The 27,681-nt window shown below is 36.1% G+C and overlaps 1 protein-coding gene and 1 long non-coding RNA gene across 6 annotated transcripts in view; one reads left to right on the top strand and one right to left on the bottom strand.

The window, feature by feature from the left end:
• Window positions 1–26,260, bottom strand: part of PNPT1 (polyribonucleotide nucleotidyltransferase 1) — a 46,142-nt gene extending 19,882 nt beyond the window's left edge. Inside the window, exons 1-14 of one of the 3 annotated variants that reach the window (XM_027620728.1) lie at window positions 24,577–26,260; window positions 17,897–17,957; window positions 17,287–17,361; window positions 16,486–16,591; window positions 15,622–15,671; window positions 14,546–14,609; window positions 14,403–14,450; window positions 13,357–13,470; window positions 8,061–8,247; window positions 6,941–6,992; window positions 6,517–6,574; window positions 4,972–5,068; window positions 4,416–4,518; window positions 731–801 (exon numbers count right to left, since the gene is read on the bottom strand). In XM_027620728.1, coding sequence (XP_027476529.1) covers window positions 731–801; window positions 4,416–4,518; window positions 4,972–5,068; window positions 6,517–6,574; window positions 6,941–6,992; window positions 8,061–8,247; window positions 13,357–13,470; window positions 14,403–14,450; window positions 14,546–14,609; window positions 15,622–15,671; window positions 16,486–16,591; window positions 17,287–17,361; window positions 17,897–17,957; window positions 24,577–24,737 — 1,247 coding nt within the window. In that variant the 5' untranslated portion in view covers window positions 24,738–26,260. The remainder of the gene's footprint in view (window positions 1–730; window positions 802–4,415; window positions 4,519–4,971; window positions 5,069–6,516; window positions 6,575–6,940; window positions 6,993–8,060; window positions 8,248–13,356; window positions 13,471–14,402; window positions 14,451–14,545; window positions 14,610–15,621; window positions 15,672–16,485; window positions 16,592–17,286; window positions 17,362–17,896; window positions 17,958–24,576) is intronic. The other 2 variants (XM_027620730.1, XM_027620729.1) reach the window with 2 other exon arrangements.
• LOC113937063 overlaps window positions 1–27,681 on the top strand; it is a 447,938-nt gene that overhangs the window by 38,287 nt on the left and 381,970 nt on the right. The gene's annotated exons all lie outside the window — the stretch shown is intronic.

Raw genomic sequence — 27,681 nt, 5'->3', positions numbered from 1 at the left:
CTCCCCCCAAAAGGATTATGATTACAATAACAATCTCGCCTATACACACAGCTGCATTGTCAATTTTATCAGATATGTGAAAAACAATTAGTGATGCTATCCTGAAGATACTGGGGGTTATCCTCATCAGTTGAGCAGTAGGAAGAGGGAGGCAGTCTTATGGTCTTCTGAGACCCTTACCAAGAGAAAGGGAAGCAACCCTGGTAGGCACTGAGCAAAGAAAAGAACTGTGGCTGATGCAGTAGTGCTGGTGAGGACTGTAACATAGATTCTCATCATCTGAAATTGATGAACAAGATTTTACTGCTGACTCTTTAGGAACAGAGGAAGAGAGACAAGTATTTCTGAACATAAATTTCAATGTGGCTTGGGTTTAAGTAAGGCTTTTTTTACTTAACAGCCTCCAGATTCTTTTTAGCAACTGAGACTCTTGCTTATGTATTTGCTCTCTTGTTTATAACAGAAAAACCTACCCATATCTGTCCTGAGGAATGGTTCTAGAGACAGAGACGAAACTGAATGTACCCACGTTAAAAACACCTTAAAAATCACTATTATGTAAACAGAAAAATAAAGTACAGAGATAATTGGTTTAAAAAAGTAATATTAATAATACATTGTATGAGCTTCAATTATATACTGGAATATCGTAACTTACTTTAAAACATAGCAAACATATGTTTTAGGACATACTAACATACTTTAAAACTTACCAAAAAACATAACTTACTTTATGGCTGTTATAATTTGGTCTGACTTCATACTGGATTCTAATGAATCAAATGTAACAGTGCAAAGCACCTACAATAATAAGAAAAAACCTGTCAGGCTTTAATTTACTAACAATGAAGAGGAAAACTAAAACTATTTCAAAAACCCAATTAGCTATTAAAGAAATGGGATAAGTGAATTCTATACAAAGCTTGCCATGCTACTTAATACAGTAAACATTTATTCATTCTATAAATATGAGAGTTATGTGCAAATCTCAATAATCCAAAGGTCTAACATCATAGACTACATATGTAAAGCACTGTATTAGAAGTACTGAGGGAGGACAGGAAGAGGAAGGTATGTTTGTAAACCTGGCTATAAAGGGAGACCCAATAAAGGTCCAGCCAGGGAGGGAAAAATAAAAGAAGATGGGATCAGAGAGGGAGACAAACCGTAAGAGACTCTTAACTATAGGAAACAAACTGAGGGTTGCTGGATGGGGGTAGTAGGTGGGGGGAATGGGTAACTGGGTGATGGGCAGTAAGGAGGGCATGTGATGTAATGAGCATTGGGTGTTATATGCAACTATGTATCACTGAACTCTACCTCTGAAACATAATATACTATATGCTAATTAATTGAATTTAAATAAAATAAAATTTAAAAAAATAAAGTAAAGGTCCAGCCAATAAAACTGCCTACTTAAAAAAAATCCAATCTTCTTTGGAGGAACATAATGTAATCCAAACTCAGCAATGCATCATTCACAACATCCAAGATACACCCTACAGAAAAATAGGAAATGGTACCCATTCTCAAGAAAAAAAATAATGAGTAGATTGCCCCGAGCTAATTCAGATGTTGGATTAACAGACAAGGATTTTCAATAGCTCTTATAATTATGCTCAAAGATACAAAGAAAAACAAATGGAAATTCTAAAACTTAAAGATACATTATCTTATGATGGAAAGGAGATGACAAGAGTCAATGAACATGGAGATGGATTAACAGAAATTGTCAAGTCTAACGAACAAAGAAGAAGGGATGTGGGGTGAGGTAGGGAAAATATATCCTCAGGGACCTGTGGGACAATTTCCAAAGCACTAACATATATACTTACAATCCCATAAGTAGAGATAAGAGAATAAGGTAGAAAAAATATTTGAAGAAATTATAGCTGAAGTCTCTAAAGTTTGTTGAAAGACACAAATTTACAGGTTCAAGCTCAGGAAACTATTAGTATGATAAATACAAAGAGAAGTACACTTTTCATAGTTATATTGTTGAAAACCCAAACAGAAAGAAAATCTGGAAAGCACCCAGATGAAGACAATAAATAGAAAACAGGGAACAATGATTTGAATGCATCCTTTTTATTTGGAAAAAAATAATAAAAAAAATAAAAGAGTGGAACATTCTTTTAAGTGCTAAAAGAAAAAAGCATCAGCCCAGAATCTAAATCTTGCAAAAAACATTCTTTGTACATAAAGGCAAAATAAAGACATCTTCAGATAAATAAAATACAAGAATTGTTGTCAGAAGGCCCACAGGACAATAGTAAAGAAAGTCTTATCAGATTGAAGTAAACAGTACTAGATGGAAACTTGAATCTCCAGAAAGAAATACAAAGCGTTTAAATACATAGTCAATAAAAAGACTATCTTTTCCCTCTTAATTTCTGAAAATACATGATTATTTAAAATACAAGTTATAACACTGCCTTGTGGAGTTTATGATATGTAGATGTAACTCATAAAACAACTACAACATAATGTGTGAAGTAGTACGAAAAGTTAAGGATATATACTGTATTCTCTATAGTAACCACTAAAAAAATAATGCAAAGGTATAGCTAAAAAACAAAGAGACATATTAAAATTGAATTTTAAAAAATATTCAGTTAATCCAAAAAGAAAGCAAAATAGAAAAATAAAAGGGGGGGCAAACAACATATAATAAAATGACAGGCTAAATTCAATCACATCAATAATTAAATTGAACATTAATGAACTAATAAACACTCTTAAAAGGCTGAGATTGTCAGAAGAGCTAACAGAAGTATGCAGGATATCTTAATGGAGTTATTTTTAAAAATTTATTAAAAGGCATAAAAGAAAACCTGAATCAAGAGTGATACTGTTTATTGAAATCACTGTGACTTAAACTGTAAAAATAAAATTTCTCTCGTTAATTTATAAATTCAGTGCAATACCAATCTAAAGAAAGATTTTTTTTCCCCAGAACTTAATATAATACTAAAATTCAAATGAAGGAACAAATGTACCAGAAGAGCTAAGACAATTTTGAGGGGCAGGGGAGAATAAAAAAGGGAAGATTTGCTTCTCATCTATTAACATACCTGCAAACCATAGTAGCTAAAACAGTGTGACACTGGCCCAGGAAATTCACAGAACGATGGAAGCCAATATAGTTCAAAAACGTGTTTATAAACTTTGAATATAAATTGACATTATAAGTCAACGGAAAAAATGAATTATTAGTAAATGTGTTGTAAAATTGGCTCACTCTGGAGGTTTCCATCTCACACCATAATCTAAGAGTAAACTCCAAGACAGATTAATGGTCTAACAGCTACAACTAGAAAGTTAATAGAAAAACTAGATGCCTAATTTTGTGACTTTGGGGGTAAGGAAAGATTTCTTGAATAAGACTTTAAAAACACAAATCACAAAATAAAAAAGGGAAGCATTAACAACATCAAAACTAAAGATTTCAGGTTCACTCTAGACAAAGAGTAGGCTACCACAAGCAAAGTTAAAAGGCTTACAATAAAGAGGGAGATAATATATTCAAATTCTGGTTACTGGAAAGGATTAATGTTTAAAACACATAAAAAAATCACTTAAAAACAGGAAGAAAAAAGGATACAACCAGATAATTCACAAAAGAGCAAACCTGAACCAGGGCCACCATATTGCTCAAGTTCAGGGACACTATCCATGTGACAAGAGAGTTCTGGAGGGTGTGCAGGCCCCCAGGGTATGATTTATGCAGTGACCATGTTGACTGGCTATGATATAAAGAGATCCTCAGCCTCAATAGGGAAATACAAATGAAAGCAAGGAATACCACTTGGTCCCAATTTGATTGTCAAAATTAAGGTAGTAATTAATATAAGAAAAAGGAAGAGGTATAAAGCAAATACCATACACAAAACAATGGATACACATGTATGTTAAATACAAGAGAATAGGTGCTAATGTAAGGGAAAAGAATAGGACTGAGGTATAGGCTAAATAGAGAAAACAAATGAGGGCCCTGAATAGACCAAAAATAGACGATATGCCATAAACTAAATTTTGTGCATCAAGAGATATGATAAAAATTCTAGAAAATGCAAACCGATATACAGTGACAAAAGCAGATCAACAGTTGTCTAAGGAATGGGAGGGGAGCAGGAAGAAGGGATTATAGAGAGGCAGGAGGAAATTTTTGGGGGTGATCAGTATGTTCATTACCCCAGTTGTATACACGTGAAATCTATTAAACATACACTGTAAATATGTGTAGTTTCTTGGATGGCAATTATACCTCAAAAAGCTGTTAAAAATATTTTTAAAAAATCAGGTATTAACAAATTCCATATGATAAAAATCTAGTGTCTACATAATGTACTTCTATTAGATCTAATTAAGCAACCCAGAATCAGCAAATAATTACAGCATTTTACATGTGTTACCTGTGTTTGTCCCCTCTGAAATAATGCTGATCCATGAAGAGTTTTAAACATATCTACCTCACAATTTATATTCCTAAGTGAAGTCAAATCTCGACCATCGCACCTATAGTAATAAAGAAATATGTAAAGCAGCGTTCAAAATCAGAAATATCACCTATTATCTCTTATTCCTACCAGGAACTTCTCAATCCCAATTGTGTATCATATCACCTGTGGAACTTTAAGAACTTTAAAAATAATACAGGTACCCGATCCCCACCCTAAATCCCACTGAATCAGAATCTCAAGTTGTGACCCATACACTTGTACTGTTAAAGAAGTTCTACAGGCAATTCTGACGTGTATTCAGGGTTGTGAAGCACTGCTCTACACATAAGTCCCATAGAGAAACAGTCAGACACATCCACACACTCTTCAACACCCATTTATGAAATATCATAATTCTTTAATGTTCACTTGAAAAAAAAAACCAGTTCCTTGCTTTGTGCAAGTTGCCACTTTCAACACAACTTACAGAGGCACATACTTCAATTCCATCAAAAAAGGGTATATTTACCTTTTGTATTCATTCAAAATAATACTTCTAAAAACCTCCTTTGCAACAACATTGAAGGATTCTATTATTTCATATGCATCAGCCTCTGGAAATTTTTCTATAGAAAGAAAGACAAACCAAAAGTTTTCTCTTTTTGGAAGATAAGATTTCTCTTCAATTCATTGTATCAAATCAGTTATGGGAGTAAACCAAGGGAGTTGATACTGAACTATTTAGTCCTCAAGCAAACAAAGTAGATAAATCAAATATTCTCAAGTAGGAGAGACACAAGTATTATTATACGTCAAACATATTGTTATTGAGAACTTAATTTGCTTTCTACCAGAACAACAGTGCTTTGTAATTAGCTTTCTATTGTATTATGTTACTAACAAATCCAGCCATTTTATGACAAGGTCTAAGTGACACTTTTAAGTTTAAGAGTAATCACCTTCAACGTTTTACCTTAGGAACTTTTCTCTTAGTCTGCAAATAGAGAAATAATTTGCTTTATACGTTACAAATCCCTACTGGCTGCCTTTTTAGTTAACATTTATCAAATTCTTTCAGGACCCATGTACTATACATGTTTTTTTAAGTGCCTTTAATCTTTGTAACAACTCATGAGGTATATTCTATTCTTACCACCATTCTAAAGAAGAAAATACAGGCTTAACAAAGTAAATTGCCTGAGATCACACAGGCAGTTGACAGATACAGCTGTGATCTGAATACATGTCTGTCTGCCTGCCTAGGCTTATGTTTTTAAATGTTAAGCTACTTTATCAACTGATTCATGCCAAGTCTTAAGCACTGTTCTCTTAAGCATTTGTTTAATTAAATATAATTTCTAGAGAGCTAAATTCTCTAAAATCTAAATTTTACAATTCCACATATTAATAACAGCATCAGTTAACATTTTTTGAATACTTGGTATGTGGCAGGCACAAATTCAGATGACTTACCTATTTACTCACCATAAACCAGGTATTATCAGTATTACAGTTTCACAGATTAAGAACTCAAGAATTTTAAAGTTATTTTTCAGATTTTCAAATGACATGATACAAATTTTCCATCATAGAGTATAAGAACTTGATCCAGAAAAGATTGGGACTACTTCACATTCAACATTTACTGGTGCCTACTCTCAGGTGCAGTGCTGACTACATGCACAGAAGTTAAAGATTTTATTTATTTATTTATTTTAGAGAGAGAGAGATAAAGAGCAAACATGCATGTGTATGAGCAAGGGGGTGGGGGGCAGAGGGAGAGAATCTCAAGCAGACTTGGCGCTGAGCCCCACGTGAAGCTTGACCTTATGATTCTGAGATCATGACTTGAGCTAAAATCAAAAGTCGGATACTTAACTGACTGAGCCACCCTGGCGTCCCTCACAGAAGTTAATTTAACAGTAACCTTGGGATGCATCATTATTGCGAGTTTACCAAAGATAAAACTAAGGAACAAGGAAAATAACTGATTCTCTAAGGTCTTACAACTGAAATTTAAAAAAATCCATTTTTCCCTTTAAATATTTATTTAAATTAAAAAAGCAAAGTTTACCTTTTAGTTGTTCCTCTGTATCTAATCTTATCTTGTTAACAGCTTCATCTCTGGAAATCTAAAAGAGATGTGAGCTGAGGTGAGGTTCAGTATCCATGGCCATATTTAACATTTCTATTTTTACATTATTATACAAATAACACATTGTAATAGTACTCAGATTTCTCTACTGGTAATATTCTTTAAAAGATCAGAGCTAGATAATGATTTACAAGAAATATTACCTGTTTAATTCATTCAAATATATTTACACACTACCCTAAAACTTGCATTAATCAAGGAGAATGGAGAAGCAAATAACTAGGCTTCTCTTTAGCTTTCTGTTTAGAGATTTTTAATAAAAATTCATAAATAAGATTATGTGAATTATGACAAAAAAGAATTGCCAGAACAATTATATAAGACAAAATTCAGGTATACCTACTTTATCATGTTCATAATCGGTAAAAACTGCATAGAGTCTTCCCATGGCGAGTCTATTTTAAGCACAAAATAAATGTCAGCATAACAATCTTATTAATAGTATAACAATACTATTATAAAATTGCAATATTTAATAGTAAGCTAAAATATTTAATAATAAGCATTTTATAAAGAATTTTAAAAATGTGTTTATTGTTAACACAGCTAATCTGTTTACTATTTATAATATAGTATACCAAATTTCTTTCTCTCCATCTGTCAGGGAAATTACTCACACATGGTACTATGCCCTCTCTTTTTTTTTTTTAAGATTTTATTTATTTGACAGAGACACAGTGAGAGCAGGAACATAAGCAGGGGGAGAGGGAGAAGCAGGCTTCCCGCCGAGCAGGGAGCCTGATGTGGGGCTCAATCCCAGGACCCTGAGCCGAAGGCAGACGCTTAACAACTGAGCCACCTAGGCGCCCTGCCCTCTCTTCTTAATTGTTCAATTTATTTCACCTTAGATTTTTCTTACACACAAACTTTCTCTCCCCACTCTTTAACTTCTTGCTTTTTTCTAGTCTATCCACTTCGGCGGTTATTGCAGGCAACTGTTTTGTTGGGGATAGTTTACATCTCTTTAGTCTCTGATGGCTGCAAGACTGATACTAAGGGAAATATTAACTTTTTCAATTTATTTGAAATAAAATGAAATACTTTTCTGGTAATTTCATTCATACTTACTGAGTGCCTGCTTATGTGCTGGCACTATTTTAAGCACTGGGCACACAGAGGTGGTTATACTTGATTTCTTTCCAAGAACCTCAACAGTTTCCTTAGATATTCAAATATCTTATGATTTGTTCTTTTTTCCTTGACACAGAGAGATATGCAGATTATCTGAATCTTAACCAATAAACTCCTTCCCCCTTTCATTTGAGATTCAAACTTAGGCCCTTGAAGTGGGAACTGGGTTTATCCTTTTTAAAGCATTAGATTGGTATTTATGGCCCTCAATTTTAAAATAGAAAAGTGCCATATAGGAAGTAATGCATGGACTGTGCTTCCATGGGAAGTTTTTTTCTGAGAGGAAATTAAATCTGGTAACTTCAAATTTTCTTTTGTACAGATATTCTTACTTATGAGTGTGTTCCACAATCTCTGGTGAAGGGGTAAATAACTTCTGAGGTGTCCTCTTGGTAACACCAATTTCTTTTACCAACTGCTGGATGCCCTGAATTATTTGTTGGGTATATTTTACCCCCACTTTAATAGCATGGCAAAAGTCCTGTTGTAAAATGTTCTCCGCAGAGGCTTCCATCATCACTAAAGAGGGGAAAAAAAAAAAGATTGCCATTGAATCTTTTACCAGTATAGCATTTTTAAGCACCTTGACACGACATAAATACTACAGATCAGTTTTGCTTATTAATGGTAAATCTACCATGCATACTTATTAAATAAGTTTTGAGATATAATTCAAATACTATAAAATTCCACCTTTAAAGCATACAGCTGCATTTATTTTTAATATGTATTTAAAATGAAATTTAAAAATATCAGCATAATAGGAATCCAATAAATGTTTTCTGTTTAACAATGATTTGATGTGAACTCCTACTTAATTCTGTCATTGTCACATTGTCTAATGCTTGCACAGGTGGAGGGAAATCTTTTGCAAAATCTTTTATGGTTTTATGATAGTAAAACTCCTGTGTAAAGCAGGGAAGCTCCAAGTAGCACTTCTAGCATGGTATCCAGTAAAATCTGCTATTCAGGTTTGGCTTCGGTTTCTTGCCAGGCCGCTGGATTGCTGCCTACTCATGTCATTTCTGGCCCTTCTCAATTTGTACAGCCAAAGATCATGTAATGCATAGGTAACTATCATATTTAATATTAACCACATCATGTTGTCACTAAGATTTATTATTATCTAAATCATCACTTGCAAAGCTTCTAGGTATAATATAGAATGAAAAAAATCTCCTTATGTGCTTTGTATTGTATGTTGGAATTCCAACAGCCAATTGAAGCCGACCTGTGAAACTAAAACAAAAGATCTAACATTTGTGTCATCTGAGTTCCAGAAAGAGAGGATAAAGATGGTAGGCTGAAAAGTACTAGAAAAATAATAGCTGAAAACTCCCCAAATTTGGCAGACATAAACGTACAGATTCAAGAAGCTGAGTAAACCCTATATAGGGTAACCCAAAGAAATACATATCCTAACTAAACTTCTGAAAACCAAAGACAAAAAAACCCTTGAAACTAGCCAGAGAAAAACACAACCTCATCCATATGGGAAAAGCAATTAAAATAACAGATTTATTATTGGAAACCATGCAGGTTGGAAGGGAGTGGCATAATATTTTTTAGGTGCTGAAAGAAAAGAACTGTCAACCCAAAATCCTATACCCAGTGAAAATATTTAGGGAATAAAGGAAAGAAGGAATGCATATTTAGGAATGAAGTGAGACTCTTAGATGGAGAATTAAGAAAATTTGTCACTAGCAGACCTACCCTAAAAGAATTGTTAAAGGAAGTTATCTAAACAGAAACAATAAAAAAGAAACCATGGAATATCAGGAAGGAAAAGTACCGTTAAGCAAAAATGTGTGTAAATACAATATACTTTCCTTCTCCTCTTGAGTTCTCTAAATTATGTTTGATGGCTGAAGCAAAAGCAAAAATTATAACATGGCCTGTTGTGGTTCTAAATGCAGAGGAATATATTAAAATGATTATATTACAAATGGGGGAGGGTAAGGCAAGGTAAGGTTTCAATACTTGAGGCATAACGCAGCTTTTCTGACACGATACTGAGATTATACTTATATTATTATTCTCATCAGTATTCCCATGACGTCCTCTCTCACTTTTTGCAGAATTAAACTGAACTGGAGATTTTTAAAAATGCATTTGACATACGTAAATTATACCTCAATAAGTAGATTTAAAAGAGAATATGAAAGGAATAATATGGTAAGGAAAATTAATATTCCTCAGACTTTGTTTTCATTAAATTTCAATTCATTTTTAAAAATATAAGAAAATTCCTTATGGTTTTGTGTCTGTAGATTTGTGCTGTCCAATTTGGCAATTACTAGCTCCATATGGTTATTTGCATTTAATTAAAATTGTGTAAAATTAAAAATTCAGTTCCTTAGCTACTCTAGCCATATTTCAAGTACACAGTAGCCACATATTCAGATATAAAACATTTACTTCATTGCGGAGTTCTACTGGACAACACTGCCATGTAGACTAAAAATTTACACAAAAAAAGGTTGTCTAAATGATTTCTGTTAATCTTTCAGTAGTTGAAGACTAAAGTTTTTTTTAAAGATTTTATTTACTTATTTATTTGAGAGAGAGAGAGAGTGTGAGAAACAGCATGAGAGGGGCGAGGGTCAGAGGGAGAAGCAGGCTCCCCGCTGAGCAGGGAGCCCGATGTGGGACTCGATCCTGGGACTCCGGGATCATGACCTGAGCCAAAGGCAGTTGCTTAATCAACTGAGCCACCCAGGCGCACGAAGATTAAAGATTTTTAAGATTAGCTGAAAACTATGAGTTCTAGATAAAAATTTCTTCTTAAAAATTGTTACTGATAGGGGCGCCTGGGTGGCTCAGTCGTTGAGCGTCTGCCTTCGGCTCAGGTCATGATCCCAGAGCCCTAGGATCGAGCCCCGCATCAGGCTCCCTGCTCCGTGGGAAGCCTGCTTCTCCCTTTCCCACTCCCCCTGCTTGTGTTCCCTCTCTCACTGTGTCTCTGTCAAATAAATAAATAAAATCTTTAAAAAAAAAATTGTTACTGATATACTTTTTCCTAAATTCTATCCTAGCATACATAGAAAGATGAGTGATATTAAATGTACCAGTTGAAAACAAGCAGAATGTGCAGAATGATGGCTGCTGAAGTCATCTAGCAGCCAACAGCACAAAGAAATTATTCTTGCCCTTTAAGGTCATACTTTAAAGATCTGGATTACTAAATATTTTAATAATGGAATGGCAGCAATTACTTTTTTGTATTTTTGTATTCCAGAAGTTCCATGATGATGGTATTGGACTTGGGCCCAATATTAACTTTGACAATGGACATGAAGTCAAATTTATATTTGGTGCACTGTTATGAAAGCAGAGAAGTAGCTGAATATCTTCATGGAAACAGTGATGCAAAAGACCTAAAATGGAGGCTGGTAATTTCTGAAACCAGTCTCCTTAGAGGTTGCTTCTGAATCATTCTCAGCCTCCTTCTAGTTACTCAGAACAACCTTCTGAAGCTTTATGCAGTCTCTAGAGTCTATTTTGTCCAACTAGAGAGCAAGAAGTAAGAAGAGCAAGCTAGAAGTTGCCTATGGGGTTTTTACAGCATGCCACAGATGCAACAAAGATCCTCAGTTTATTCCTCCAAGATCTCCATAAAATTAGAGGGGTTCAAAGTCTAAGGCAGGTAGAGGCTATATACTTATGGCCATTCAGAAGCAAGTTTATTTCTGTGTTTTAATGATAACAGCAGGTATTAACAGTCTGCCTACTAGGTACTAGGTATTATGCTTGGCACTTTACAAACCCTGACTCTAATCTTCACAAAAACTCTATAAAGTAGCCAAATCAATTTACTAAGTGAAAGTAATGAACACTGTAACTTCAAAAAAAATTTCAGATGCAGACCAAGTAAACTTGAGACAGTAAACCAATACTCTGCTCAAGGCCCTTTCTGGGATGCTCAAATATGTAGGGGTCATTTGTTATTCATGGCTTCCCCAAATCTTTGGAATGTTCTCTCTACATTGTGATAGTTTCCCACAGTAAGAATCTCACCTTCAGGAGCTAGAATCCAACAATCCATTTCCTTGCTTCCCCTGTAGTCAAGAATGCAATCATGTGTTATAGTTCTGCCTGGTGTGATATAAGTGAAAGAGAAAATTGCTATGTGGGGGCTCTAGGAAACCTCCTTGAAAGGGAGGGTGACTTACTCGGCTGGCATACACCTTTTTGTTATTCCCCTCCTTTTTCTTCCTCTTGTCTATAAATCAGATAAGTTGGCCCCAGAACTCCAAAAGCAAGTTCATAAGCATAAAGATGAAGGCCACACCTTGAGGATAGCAGAGCAGAAAACTGGAAGGAATCTAGATTTCTTAAAGCATCATGGAGCCAGGGGCACCTAGGTGGCTGTTGGTTAAGCTCAAGTCATGATCTCAGGGTCATGAGATCGAGCCCTGGGACGGGCTCCATACTCAACATGGAGTCTTGCTTGAGATTCCCTCTTCCCCTCCCCCCACTGACCCATGCACGCTCGTGTGTACTAATAAATAATATCTTTACCAAAAAAAAAAAAAAAAAGATATCATGGAGCCACTATAACTGTCCTGGACTCCCTTGTTACTTTAGCAACACAATCCCTAACTGATATGTAGATAACGTACAACTCATATGTGTTTTATCTACCATATAGTACCTTATTCTATTTCCATTACTGATCAGTATTTCAAAAGAAGCTGGAAATGTGTTTCACACATTAATTGGACACAAAAGTACTAAAAGCTTAATAGTTTATATTTTATCAAAATATTCCCACATCAGAAGATCCCATGTCAAAAAGTCCCAGACATCAAATATCACACAGTAGAATAAACTTATGGGACCTTAATTAATTTGTCCAAGGTTACACAGTTAACTGTGTGATAGCTGCTGGGTTTCAAACACAGGTCATTCTGACTGTCAAAGCCAATTCTCCTTCAAGAGAACTGGGCCAATTTTCATTGATGCAATTATGACATTTTTGTTACGAGGAGTGGAGATGACCTATGGTCAGTGCATTTCTTCTTTATTAGTTTTCTACCTACCAGAAATAGGTCACCTTTTTCTCAAAGGACATTAAACAGGCTCTGAATGATGAATTAGCTAAATTAACATATTTAAACTAATAAAACAATTTATTACCAGATTTAGAAATTCGATTTTTAGATTAGCTTATTAGTCTAAAAATAATTACCAGAACTGTCTTGGTAAATAAAGATTTTTTTATGTTTCAGTTAAAGTTATATCACATTTTTTTTTTTTAAGATTTTATTTATTTGTCAGAGAGTGCACAAGCAGGGGGAGAGTAGGCAGAGGGAGAAGCAGGTTCCCCACTGAGCAAGGAGCCCATGCAGGGCTTAATCCCAGGACCCTGATATCATGACCTGAGCTGAAGGCAGATGCTTAACCAACTGTGCTACCCAAGCATCCCAAAGTTGTATCACATTCTATAATTTAGGTATTGTTTGATATGAAGCAAGAGCACCACCAAAATAGGGCAGCAATAAAACAGAACAAAAATCTTTATGGCTAAGTGACAAGACACACATACAGAAGAATATAAATGCATTTTTAAGAAGCCAGAACTTATAAGTAAAATCCAGAAAAAAATGTACTACTTAAACTACTTACCAATTTGACTTTTAGGTGCTCCAGCAACCACCAAATTTAAAGTACTAGAAGACATTTCTTTCCGTGTTGGGTTAACAACACACTCTCCATCAATCATTCCTATTCGCACTGCCCCTAAAATATATCAAAATATGGGCAGTTGTGTAATAAAAAGTCTCAGTTTTTAAGACACTATTCCAGTGATAGCTTCAATCCCTATCTTCCATTGTGACTACAATAAAATCCGTATTTCTACCATGGTATTTAAGGCCCACAGAACATCCTACCCCACCCTAATAGCCTCACTGGAGCACTCTGTGTTGCTTAAATACATTATTTTTTTTCCATACCTCTATAATTATGCTCGTGCTCTTTTCCTGGGCTAGACTATACTTTTTCCAAGGCAAATGCTTACCATTTGATCCTACTAAGGTTCAGCTTTAATGTTGAGTACTCTGAGAAGCTGTCCTTGACAACCTGACTTCAAAAGACTAAACCCAACCTCCTCTATCATTTTTTTTAGCATTTTTACTATACCTTTATAATACTGTTTATAAATAATTATTTGTTTCTCCTACTTACACTGAAAGCGAGAACTATTCCTAGATTGCCTTTCTTCCTTCAGTTCTTAGCTTAGTACCTGACATTTAGGATATTCAAAAATTATTTACTCGGTGAATCATTTTTATATTGCATGATTACAACCTGTAAGAGTTTTAAGTTATAAACATATTTGTTTTATTCTGAAAGACTATGTACTCTAACAATTTCCTATTCCGCCCCCCCAGCCCAACACACCAAAAGTCCTTAAACAGAGAGACAACTAAGAAGTCAAAGTATCTAGGAACATAAAGTCTCTAACACCATAACATACTGATATCAAAAACAAAACCTAAGGCAAGGATGAAAATATCTCAAGGAGCTAAAAGGACTCTTAGAATGTCATCTAATTTAACTCCCTACGAGATGATAAATCAGAGCTAGTAAGTCTATGCTCTTGCTATTGCATGCTCACTAGTATTTCAAGAAAAAAACATAATGTTTCTTATTTTCAAATCCTAACTTACCAATAGGTCCATTCCAAGGAATATCTGATAATGAGAGAGCTACAGAAGCTTAAAAAAAAAGAAGAAAAAAAAAGAACTGAAGTAAAAAGAGTTCATTCCTTTAAAAAGACAGTGATAATTTTAATCTCGAATTTTATACTTACCACCATTAATTGCTAAAACATCAGGTTCATTAACACCATCTACTGCTAACAGATTACAAAGTACCTGGTACAAGGGAAAAAATTCAGAGCACTTAAAAAAAAAATCTATTTGATTTAGGAGGATTATCATTTTGTTTAACATCCTGGGCTAAAATAAAGGAGCACTATGTGGTTAAAAGCATGAGCTTTGTAGTCAAACCCCTTATTTCTGGCTATCATTTAACTACATGCTTGACTATGGCAAATTACTTAAGCCTCAAAAGTTTCTCACCTTTAAAAGGAAAAAATGATAGCATTTTCTTAAAAGGTTTTCTGAAAATTATAGGAAATATTATTTGTAAAGCATTTACAATACTGGGCATGTTGAAAATATTCAGTAAATGTTAGCTATTTCTAGTACATAAAAATATTGTTTTCTGTTTATAAGCATATACAAAATGAACTGATAAATTCCTTTATACTGCAATAATATGTCTATGTCATGTACTTAAGAAAACAACTTATTAAAAAAAGAACTACTTGAGGCAGTGACATACTTGCAAAGGCGTATTTGCAAGACATATTTATTTTTGTGAAATAAATACAAGTTCATGAAAGCATATGGGTCATTCTGAAAGAGAATAATATTCACAAAATATTAAAATAAAGTAGAAGTTTAGAGGCCCAATAAAATAGGTAATAAAGACTAGTTGTATCAATTGTCCTAGCCTCTGACACTAATATGACTTAAAAGGTCCCAGTAGGGTCTGTCCACACCTTCCTTAATCACTCTAAACTTTAAAACTCACCAGTTTGTTTCCTGCCTGTGGGCTTTTGTGCTTCCCATTCCATCTGCTCAGAATGCTTCCCCCACACTCCTAGGTTGGCTAACTCCTACTCATAATTCAGGTATCAACTCAAATTGACATTGAATAAATATTCTGTAAAATTATTGTTCTTTAAAAAGCTTAATGTAAAATGCAGCATTACCAAAAGTCTTATTTTGTCTTCTAATGTTTAGTCTAAGTAGTATTATAGAAATTCATTAAGTAATTTTCGATTGATCTGGAAACAAATAAACCTAAAGCAGAATCTACCTGTGTATCATAAAAGTAGCCAGCTGGAAAGAGAGGTCTAATTGAACGATCTGCCAAGAGAAAAAGAAAAGACACTAAATAGTACTGACAAAAGTCGCTTTACAGCTTGCCCTTTTCCCCTATAGCTAGCTGTTCAATACGTTAAAAAGAAATTCCCTTGGACTGATCTACTGAAAGGGTCACAGATAAATGTCAGTGCTTCAATTAATATATACCATGCCCTAATAACAAAAAATTAGCAGGGCAGGAACACACAAGTATAATATTGGGGAGCAAATTTTCATTTTGGTTCCATAGGCATCAGTTACATGTATAAACAGAGCAAAGAGACTTAAGGCGAGCAGCAGACCAAAAGAAAATCTTTCCTTGGTATTCTGTGTCTGAAAAATGCATATAAATATACACTAACAATTTCTGTATAGAAGAGCTATAAACTCAAATGATCCCACAATATTTAAGGATGTCAAAGATTTGAAAGATTACAGGTATATTTCGGTAGTTGATGAATATAATGCTTTCAGGAATTACTAAGCTGAATATGAAAATGAAAAATACTAGGGGTAGATTGAACATAGTAGAGGCACGAGCCACAGAATTTATATGCTCAATAGAGATTCATTCATTTCATTGACATATATTTACTGAATGCCTATTTTGTGCCAGGTAGTATAACAAGTACCCAGGATTCAGTAGTGAACAAACAGTTTTTTCTTTCCTGGAGCCCACATCTGAGTGAGGGGATACAGAAAGTAAATAATCTCAGGCAGTGTTAATGTAATGGGAGAAAACTTAAGAGAACTGTAGAATATGGATAGAAATGCTAACACAGGCATAACAGAGAGTTAATGCCTCTTACTATCTTACCTATTACTCGACTTGTAAGAATTTCTTTATCAGAAGATCCAATCTCTCTTCTGAGATAGTTTGTGGGAATTCTACCAGCTGCAGCAGCCTTCTGTCTATAGTCAACCTGAAGTAGTATTGAAAAAAAAAATGAAGTTCATTTGACTCCTTTTTATGGCAACAAACTATTTCCCAAGAACAACTATACAGATACTAATTCTCCTGAGGTTGCTAACAACATGGTCCAGATTAAGAATGAAGGATATTTTACTTTTAGCATTCTGTAGCTCTTTGGGAAGGGAAAACTGATAGAAATATTTCAATAAACTGATTTTTAAAAAGACTTCCACTTAGCAGTGGACTACGCCGCCTCATTATTTCCCACAGTGGCTTATTCTGGTCAAATCAAACATTCCCTTTTTTGTTATCAACTCTGTTACATAAAACTGCATTCCCGTTTTCATAACAGAAAGAAGCCATAAACTCCCAAAGCACTCCTTACTCTTCACCAAACATATACTTGCAAACTCATACTGAAGGGAAACCTATGAAAGCAATGAATTCACTGCTATTCAAGATCAAAATCTTCATGCACTTCACTGTTCTTATCAACCTGGACATTCTAAAGCATGCTTACTACTAATATGAGAATTGGTTATGAAGCAGTCGGTCTAAATTCTTTTAATCACAGTATCAAACTACAAAAGAAAATCCTTTGTTGTGTGACGTTTACACTGTGCACTTGTTAAGACATTAGACAAAAATATTACAAATTCTACATTTATGCCATATTACTGTTCAGATAAATCAGCAAATACTTACCACCAAAGGCATGAACTGGGAAGGTGAAGGTTTTGTTTTACTGACCGCTGTGACCATCACCGCAGTGTCACCTGACTTAAACATAAAGTGGGCAAATTCCTTAAAAACCAGACATTAACATCTAGGTCGTAAGTGAATGAATCCTTGCTCCAGTTAAATACAAGGAAAGAGAACTGTTATTCCATGACACAATGATAATGAAAATAATTAATCACAACTAGTCCAATCTTGATCCCTTTTACGAAATCAAGAAAAGGCTTACTGCTAGCTTAGTCACAAGCAATCTTATTTTCTACTTCTTAAGAAGAAATTTAGGCTATATAAAAAGAAAAATTTATCACAAACAGTAAAATCACTTTTTATAGAGAAACATTACAGAATTTATTAACAGAATAAAACAGAACTCCAGGGTTCAAACAGATCTTAAAGGTCATTTAATATATCCAGCCCTCTGACTCCCTGGTTCTCTGGAATGGTTCTGAAACTAGAAATCGTCTGCATTAACTTACAGTACCACAGTTCTAAGAAGTGACATGATGTTGTAAAGATAATCAGTAGCAGTCTCCATAACCATTTTTAAGATGAAAATTTAAAAATGTGGACTTTTTACCTGTACTACAGCAGAGCCATCTGCAAATCTGGCCAGTTTTCCAGAGGATATTTCTAGTTTTCTGTTTAAAAATAAATATTCAATACAAAAGGACTTAGGTCATCAATACAAATCCCAGCTCAGTATAAAATAATCTAAGATTCTAATAGAACAACCAAGCCATGCAGGCCCCCACCCAGCAAAAAACAAAAAAGGGATAGAATTCACAGTCGTTATTAAAAGTACCAGGGCAATTTAAGAGCTGCTTAAGGAAAAATACAGAAACCAAGGCACAGGAAAAATCTGAATGAGAGATAAAGTACTTTGGGGGTGCAGGAGCTGTGTTCCTAAATGTTAATTCCCATTTACAACCTTTGTTTAGTGTGTCATCCCTTGCCTTGTTGATAAAAGTAGCCTTTTAACAGACAAACAGGATAATTTCTCTACTTAAAATCCTTTAAAATATCCCCCAGTACTTTCAGGACAAAATATAAATTCCTAAATATTGCCTACAAAGACATTCATGTTCAACAGTGGTACCAAGACAAGTCAATGGTGGGGGAAGAGAATAGCCTTTTCAACCAGTAGTGCTGAGACAACTAGATACCCATATGCAGACAAGTTAACAAAGTTGGATCTCCTTCCTCATACTATAAAAAAAAATTAACTCAAAATGTAGTATAGACATAAATGTAAGAGCTAAAACTATAAAATTCTAAGGAAAACACATAGGAGTAAATCTTCATAAACTTGGGTTAGACAATGTCTTATATAGGATATCAAAAGCACAAGTGACAAAAGAAAAAATTGTACTTTATCAAAATTAAAAATTTTTCTTGTTTCAAAGGGTATCAAGAAAGTGAAAGAAAATCCACAGAATAAAAGAAAATATTTGCAAATCATCTATCTGATAAGGGACTTGTATCTAGAATATGTAAAGAATACTTATAACTCAATAAAAAGACCAACCTAATTTTAAAATTGGTGAAGGATTTGAATAGAAGTCTATACAAAGAAAATCTTCTAAGTAGCCAGTAAGTACTTGAAAATATGCTCAACATCATTAGCCACCAGGGAAGTGCAAATCAAAATCACACCTACTAGGATGGGTATAGTCAAACAGATCAGTAACAAGTGTTGGTGAGGAGAAACTAGAACCCTCATACAGTATTTGTGGAAATGTAAAATGGTCCATCTCCCTTGGGAAATTATCTGGCAATTCCTCAAGAGGTTAAACACATAAGTGCCAAACGATCTAGCAATTCTACTCCAAGGTAAATACCCAAGAGAAATGAAAACTTTTTATGTCCATGCAAAAATTTGCATAGGAACATTCATACCCGCAGCATTATTCATAATGGCCCCAAAATGGAAACAATCAAAATGTATGTCCACTAATAAATGAATAAACAAAATGTGGTCTCACTGCATACAATGGAATATTATTCAGCCATTTAAAAAATGAAGTATTGGGGCACCTGGATGGCTCAGTCAGTTCAGTGTCTAACTCTCGGTTTCCGCGCAGGTTGTGATCTCATGGGTCATGGGATTGAGTCCCCTCCCCCAAAAAAATCAAGCTCCTCACTCAGCAGAGAGTCTGAAAGATTCTCTCCCTCTGCCCCTTCCCCCACTCTTGCATGCTCGCTCTCACTCTCTCCCTCTCTCAAAATAAATCGTTTAAAAAAAAATGAAGTATTTCTGTGTTACAACATGGATATAACTTAGAAACATAATAAGTGGGGGTGCCTGGATGGCTCAGCCAGTTAAGTGACTGCCTTCAGCTCAGGTCATGATCCCAGGGTCCTGGGATCGAGTCCTGCATTGGGTTCCTTGCTCAGAAGGGAGTCTGCTTCCCCTCTGCCTCTGCCCCTCACCCCTGCTTGTGCACTCTCTCAATCTCTCTCTGGCAAATAAACAAAATCTTAAAAAAAAAAAAATTTTTCATACCAAAAAAAAAAAAACCCATAGTAGGTGAAAGAAGACAGTCACAAAAGACCATATGTCATTGACTCTATTTTATGAAATGCTCACAAGAAGCAAATCCATATAGACAGAAAGTCTCTAGATCAGTGGTAGCCCGGGGCTATGGAGTTTGGGGAGAAATGAGAAGTTACTGCTAATAGGCTTGAGGTTTCTTTTGGGGGTGATGAAAATGTCCTAAAATTGATTATGGTGATGGCTGCAAAACTGTGAATTGTACATTCTAAATGGGTAATTTGTACAGTACTTAAATTATATATTAATAAAGCTGTCTTTATAGATATTAAATAGGTGGTATTATCATCAGCCTTATTCCCCAGCTTCTGCAGAGTACAAAAAGGTTACTGAAGGCTTGAAACATATCAGCGAAACTTGTCAAAGAAACCAAAATTCATGAGTATTATGAGGCCAAACCAACCCAGTGACTCCTGAAGATACTGAGGAAGATGTTCTGTCCTATGAAAGCTGCTTCAGAAACACTCTGTCATGGTCCAGTGCTGAATACACACACACACACACACATACACACACGCTAATGCCCTGCCTGCCCTGTCCTTCATATGCAAAAAGGATAAAGAGATAATGCAGTATTTCTATCCATTAAACACTTGTCAGAAGCCTGAGTTCATGAAAAGCATATTTATCTAATCAGATAAGACTCATTTTGTTAAATTTGAAAGCCAAAAAAGCATGTACACTTGTACTATCAGTCCTAACTTTGAAAAATTGAGGTTTTTTTTAACCACAAGAAACATTTGAGAAATTCTAGATGGATCTCTATTACTGTTCAACACAGATGTTGTGATGACAGCCTACAATAAAATGGGTTTACCCTGACAGATGGAATGATGAGGTGCAGAGATAAGGCTGGAGGTGGCATAGTAAGTGGAGGGAATGAGATGCTCAGAGCCAGTCACATTGTGTAGACTCAAGCAAAGTCCCACAACTTACAGCTGAAATCAATAATAAGGTTTTATGTGTAAAATAGAAGTCTGGGGTCTTGAAATTTTGTTTAATCGGAGTAAGAATATGCTAGCAGTATTTCTCAAAGATCTAATAGGAATTAGCATTCCATCTAATAATGTAAATTCTGAGTGATCCCTGTGAAAGGGAGTATTCTCCAAATAAACTCAAGTGGGCCCAAGACAGAAGAGGAGCTGTGAAAGCTCTAGTTCTGTTCCATTAATGGGGATCTTGCCCCAGAATTTTTGAGAATGCTCACAGTGGCATATTCTTTTGCATGTCCTCAGTGATAATCTTTATTCTTTAATGGGGATATAATTTGTACAGGGGACCAAGAGAAGGCAGTAGAGAACAGAGGTCAAGAACATGGGTTCTCTCTGAATAATGGTTAAGTTTCATTGGACTAAAATACTTCAGTCTGCAGACGACATGTATCACTTTTTATTAGGTTCCACTGGTGAATACCAGTCACATGGCCCCACCTATGTAGGGACTAGCAGTATACCAAAGAGAGCACACATACTCACAAAGCTTGAGGCAAGGAGTAGATGACCCACTCCTCTACTAACCAGACCTTCCCAATTGTATCAGCGGGCAGAGAAGTGGAGCCGAGGAAACACTGTTAAGCTTCTACAGTTAACCAATTTACAATGGGACTGACTGAATCAGTGAGAAAAACAAACAGGTCTGCAGTACCCCCAAATATTCTCATACATGCACACTTCCATTTATATGCTTATTCAAATAACACTTGGATTTATATATTTATTCAAACACTACATACTCCTGCCTTCTTTGTTCCCTCTGTTGAGTCTACTCCGTGTCTCCAGTAGGGGTCCTAGGCCATCCACCAGATAGTTCTATGGTCCTGCCTTGGTGATTGCCCTGATTTGAACTGTTTTTCTTCCAGGTGTGTGCAATTTATATTACACAAAGAACCAGGTGGTTACTTTTCATTATATCTCATGATCTCAGCTGGTGTTAACTGACCTATGTAATTTTTTCCTATTCATGCACTTTTAGTTCTGTTTTTGGTGCAAGCTTATAATTACTTTTATACATCATGATTGATTTTACCTCTTATCAATTTACTCTTCAGTATTTTACGTGTAAAATAGCTCCAGATACATACAAGATTGATAACACATATGGCTTTTGGGGATTGGAATTGGGTGGCTACGGAAGGAGATTTTTGAGCTTTTTAAAAATGTTGAGCCATGTGAATTTACCTAATGTGAATGAATAACTAATAAGAAAACCACTTGAAAACAACAAATAAAAAGGATTAGGAGGAGAAGTGAGATTATTAGTGGGAAGAAGGGTGGGAAAAGGTGGCTGAGGAAGAGAAGGGGAAGAGCAGAGCCAGCTGCCACAGGAGTACAATTCCAGGGAGAGAGATGTTTAAAAAAAACATTTTTAGAAACATCTACAGAATGATGTGGAATGTAACCACCTTCCTCCAACTTCCACTGAGAAAAATTCGCTAATACAAAAAAAACAAAAACAAAACCCCGAAACATCTTTAAGATTCAGTCTCTGCCTGTCACTTGGCCTTATCTTTGATGCTAAACTCACATTTCACCTTTTGCTTCATACAAAGAGTTATTTGTAGCTACTCAAATGTACTCTGTCACCTCCCAGTAATTGCACTTCCACTTTCTCCTTGCTAATTCCTCCTCCTGCCCCTTCAAGATTCACCTTCAATGACAAGCTTTAGGGTGGGATAAATATCCTTTGTGCTCCTTTGGCACCCCATTCACACCTCTCCTACAGTGATTTTCCCAGCATCTTTGTTTATCTTACTCCCTTATCAGAATCTGTATCTACAGTGCCCTGTACACAGATGCTCAATAAAAGCTTGTTGAACAGAAAATTAAACAGTTGCCTCAAAGGTTACTCTGAATATTAAGTAGAGCATTTGAAAAACACAATAGTATATAGTCCCCTGAAGCATTAATAATACACATGGTAACAAGTATAAAGTGAATGGTACATAGTAGTCAAATTCAATAAATGTTGCAAAAAAAAAAAACCCCACAAAGATGAAAGAATTGATTTACCCAGAAGGTATGATATGTAGGAATCTAGTTATTACAACACATGACACAGGTTCAAGAACTAACTACAAGAGATCCAGGTTGACTGATAAATGAAATATTTAAAGTAGATGATGGAAAATTTGGAAGGCAGGGGCTACTACTCTTGCTTTGAGTCCATTAAAAAAGTCCGTTTAGTGCACAGCGGTGTCTGTTCTGAGGCATTTATTCAAAGAATGTGAAGTCATTGAAAAATGGAAGAGATATTCTCTCCCTCAAAAAATCAGAATCAGGGGCACCTGGGTGGCTCAGTAGTTAAGCTTTGGCTCCGGTCATGATCGCAGGGTCCTGGGATTGAGCCCCACATTGGACTCCCTGCTCCGTGGGAGGCCTGCTTCTCCCTCTCCCACTTCCCCTGCTTGTGTTCCCTCTCTCGCTCTGTCCCTCTCTGTCAAATAAATAAATAAAATCTTTAAAAAAAAAATCAGAATCAGAGAATGCCAGAGGTGGAAAGAGCTTTAGAGATCATCTAGTCTAGGAATCAACAAACTATATAGCCTGTTTTTGTACAGCCTTTCAGTTATTTATTTTTTTACATTTTTTTAAAGGGTCTGTAAACACAGACCACTATGTGACAGACAGTATGCAGCACACAAAGCCTAAAGTATTTACATCTTGCCCCTTACAGAAAAATTTGACCCTTGACCTAAGCCAGTCTTCTCATTTTGTGACAAAAAAGCTAAGTAACTTGTTCAGGATCATTCAGTAAGTTAGGAAGGCAAACCTGTAATCAATGGCAGATTTTTCAGCTTTTTGTACACACTAGGGTAAAAAAATTTAGTACATGTGAAAAATGTAGATATATAAAGTAAGCATTAGCAATTTCATTTACTCTAAAAATCCGTTTTTAAATAGTTATTTTACTTATTTTTTAAAGATTTTATTTGTCAGAGAGAGACAGACAGCACGCCAGCACAAGCAGGGGAACGGCAGGCTCGCCGCTGAGCAAGGATGCAGCACTCGATCCCAGGATCGGGATCATGACCTGAGCCGAAGGCAGACTCAACCGACTGGGGCACCCAGGCGTCCCTAAAAAGTGATTTTAGATGTGAATTATGGCAAACGGACCCATGGAAAAAGTATGGGTTTGGAGAGAAAACAAAATCCACCTACTGTCAGAGTAGGCGGCTCTGAGAAAGTTAGCCTTTTTGAGCTTCTGTTTTAACTATGAAATGAGGTAATAGCATCTTTACTGCAGATTTAAAAAGCGTCTATAACATAACTAGCGTTCAATAAATTGACGTTTTCCTTCCCTTCCTACCCAGGGTCATATTGGCCATGCATTTAGGCAATAAATTGGACTGGATGACGTACGCATCCACTGTCAACTCATTATCTTGAAGTGAAATGTTTCCCACTTCAGAGTCCAGGAGTCCACGCAAATAAAGGGGATGAAAGTCAGGTGGACTGACTCAGCTGGAGAAAGGAGCCGGAACAGGGTAAAAGGGAGGACCGAGAAGCAAAGGACACGAGTGTGAGTGCGGGAAGGGTGCCAGGAAGCAGACTCCAAACCCGGAAAGAGAAATCTGGTATTTAGGTTTGGGGTAAAGAGGGGTAAATGAGATCTGCGTTGCCGGATTCCTAGCCTGGGAGATGAATCTACCTCGGGCTGCCTGGACAGGACGCCTTGTGAAAGGACATAGAACACACGCTGTTCCTTACCTGCTGCCTAAGTCCACGGCCACGGCTCGGAACCTCGCGCCACCCCATAGTGCTCGCACCTGCAACTGGGTGAGCGCCCGATCCCGCCCTGGCAAACGAAGGGGACCATCGCAAAGCGGCCGAAGTCGGAGGCACGAGCAGCAATGCCTGCAGGCCGCCATGACACCCGGCACGCGATCACCCCGGGCTGCACCTTGATTGGCTCACTCTGCTGACGGCGGGGCGGAGCCTGGTGCAGTTTCGTTTCCGTGGTGGCTGGGCGGGGGAAGGCGGGGAAGCGGATACCTTGGTCGCTTTCTACGAAGCCTAGAAAGGGTCAAACCTATCTGAACGCAATTGTGACAACTTATCTTTCCTATTTAAGTATCTGCCAGTGAAAGGCAATTGGAAAGTTAATGCCTTTTGTGTATGTGTGTGCTATCGTAATTTAAAAGAAAGTCCTAGAATAATGCAAATGTTGAATAAGTAGGGTAAATATAGTAATAATAGAAGTCATCAGACAAAACATTATTTGGCTTCTGTAAACTGGAAATTAGAGGAGAATCTATGTAGTGGACCATGGAAAGAGATCTCTCTCTCCTGTCCTTTGCCTTGGTTTTTATTTTATAAATTTCACACAAATATTACTGAAAAGATTTGTGTTAATTTATTTCTAGTAAGTTAATTTCAGTTCTTATTGATCTATATCACCATTTTAGATCTTTGACATTATTTGTTATTCATTTTCGTTTCCATTGTTAATATTTAGCAATTCATTTCTTTGCCCCTTTTGATCAAGTGTTATTATTTTTTAAACTAACTCTTATTAAATGCAAAATGCCAGCTACTGTTTAAAAGAAATGTTTTGGAAAATGAAAAATAGTGTTTGAAATTTGAATTTGATAAATTTTCAGGGAGTAAATAAATCTCTCCCACCCCTCTTAATCCTGTTAGAACATCTTCATATGGTTCCTTGAATGAATCAATGATAATTTTTTTATTATGAGGGTCGTATTTCTCTTTTAAGATCATAACCTCCTTCCTCCAAAGAAATCCAAACAACAAAATCCAACATACATTCAAACATGGTTTTAAGAACTAAAAATGTTGAACTTCACACAGACAAATGATTTAGTGGCAAAGCAGCTCCCTGACACCTTGGTTTCCATGAGATATTAGCACAGATTTGGCATTTCCATGTCAATATAAGGAATTACTACTAAATCTGCTAGGGATATTTAGTGTTAAAGAAGTTTTTTGCCTCTTCCTCTACATTTGACTTTACCCCCTGTTGCTACAGTGTTTTCTAGACCAATCTATTGAAACCTGTCCTAATGACAAATCTATCATAATCTACTTGCCATAATACAACATGACTTTGAATTTATAAAATAGGAATACTAAATCACCTTTTGCTAAAGCACTTAAGTACTATTTAATCATTTCATTCAGGTGGTGTTGCCTAATAGTTCGGAGCATAAACTTGAAGTTAGTCTTGAGTGGTCCCAATCTTAGCTCTGCCATTTAATAGTTGTCTGACCCTATCTCTCTAAGCCTCAGTTTCCTCATTTATAGACATGGATATTAATAGGAATCTCATAGGGTTTTTGTAAAGATTAAATGTGACAGAGCATGTAAGATGTTTATCACAGTACCTGCCAACATTGTCAGCGCTCAATAAATGGTAGATTCAGCCTTGACTAGCCTCTTTTTAATTTTTCCTCTAGTTTCCTGTTTGAAATACTGAACAACCCTCTTTGCTGTAGAGCCCCATGAATCTGTTAAGCTTTCATCCATCTGGAAATATTGGAAAGCAGTATTTACACATTAAGTCCACCTGTTTCCTCACACCAACCCCAAATAATTGATATGGTAGTAATCATTTCATAAATTTAAAGGCAATGTGGGTATTGAAATTTGTTATTCAGTAGTCATAAAGATGATCCAGACTGTGTTTCTATTAAGTGTGGTGTCTCTCTTGATTGGATGGGGGCCCCCAAATGTGGGGCAGTGATCGGGTGGAAGCCAGTGATGGGGGTGGTAAAAGGATTCACCCAAAGCAGAACCTAGGTGATGGAAGTTTACTGAATACACTGCAACAGAGGAGCCAGCAAGATAGCAAAGAAGACACTGTCTGCAAGGAGGCAGTGGGTGGGGGCTGTTTTTAAAGGGGGGTAGGTGAGGTGTGCAACTTACGGAATTTTCCCTTTTTTGGTAACTGTTCCTGGTTGTAAATAACCCATTGGTTAGTTAGGGCCTATGGATATTTTGTGTGGGTTGCCTGATCAGCCTGTCTATATTCAGCCAGGGGGTTGCTCCAGGCTGCTCCAACCTAGAAAGGTCTAAATTCCATTGCTCACCCTGTTTGCCTAAAAGCAGCCTCTACATTAAGCATTTTAAGATTAACACAGAAACAGAAGTATAAAAAGTTTAAATTCTTGTGGTTGTGAGATAGGGAAACTGAAGGACTCCATAAAAACATGGTTTTTGCTCTTTTCCCTGCTTCTATTCTTGCTAGGACCTGCACGTCCACTTTACACATGCCTCAGAATGCAAATAGTGTATGTCCCCGTTGTATGGGACAAAAAGTTAATGATTTCTTTAGAATAGATAACATCTAAGGAAAGACCAGATGAGAATGACTGGACAAAGCTATCATATGCATATTCCAGACCACCAGCACTAGACTTTTTGAGGTCAAGACCCCCAGGCTCCAAGGAATAACACCTGGGCCCTTGTCTTTATTCTAACTGGTTCCTGGATGCCAGACCACAGTCCTCAATAAAAACCCTGAACAAAGACGTGGCTCATGCTCCTTTTCTTTCTGAATTTCTCAGATGCTCCATCTGTATCTGATCTCTCTGGATCTTCAATAAACTCTGCTATCACTTCCTGCTGGCTTGCATTTGATTTTCATCCTGTGTGAAGCCAAGGACCCTCTTAGCTGGTCCTGGAGACCCTCTTTGGGTCCCTGGACCCAGCCTGTCAGCATCAGTTGTATGCACAGAAGCTGTGATCCATTGAGGTTCAATCTGAGATGTCTCATTCTAGAAATAATTTTTTTACCAAGTATAGTTTGACAGCCAAAATATAATTTAAAAGGAAGTTCTTTACCTATAACTTTTG

The sequence above is a fragment of the Zalophus californianus genome, chromosome 8, assembly GCF_009762305.2.
Source record: "Zalophus californianus isolate mZalCal1 chromosome 8, mZalCal1.pri.v2, whole genome shotgun sequence".
Classification (NCBI taxonomy): Eukaryota; Metazoa; Chordata; class Mammalia; order Carnivora; family Otariidae; genus Zalophus; species Zalophus californianus.
This window is presented reverse-complemented; position numbering and strand designations above follow the sequence as displayed.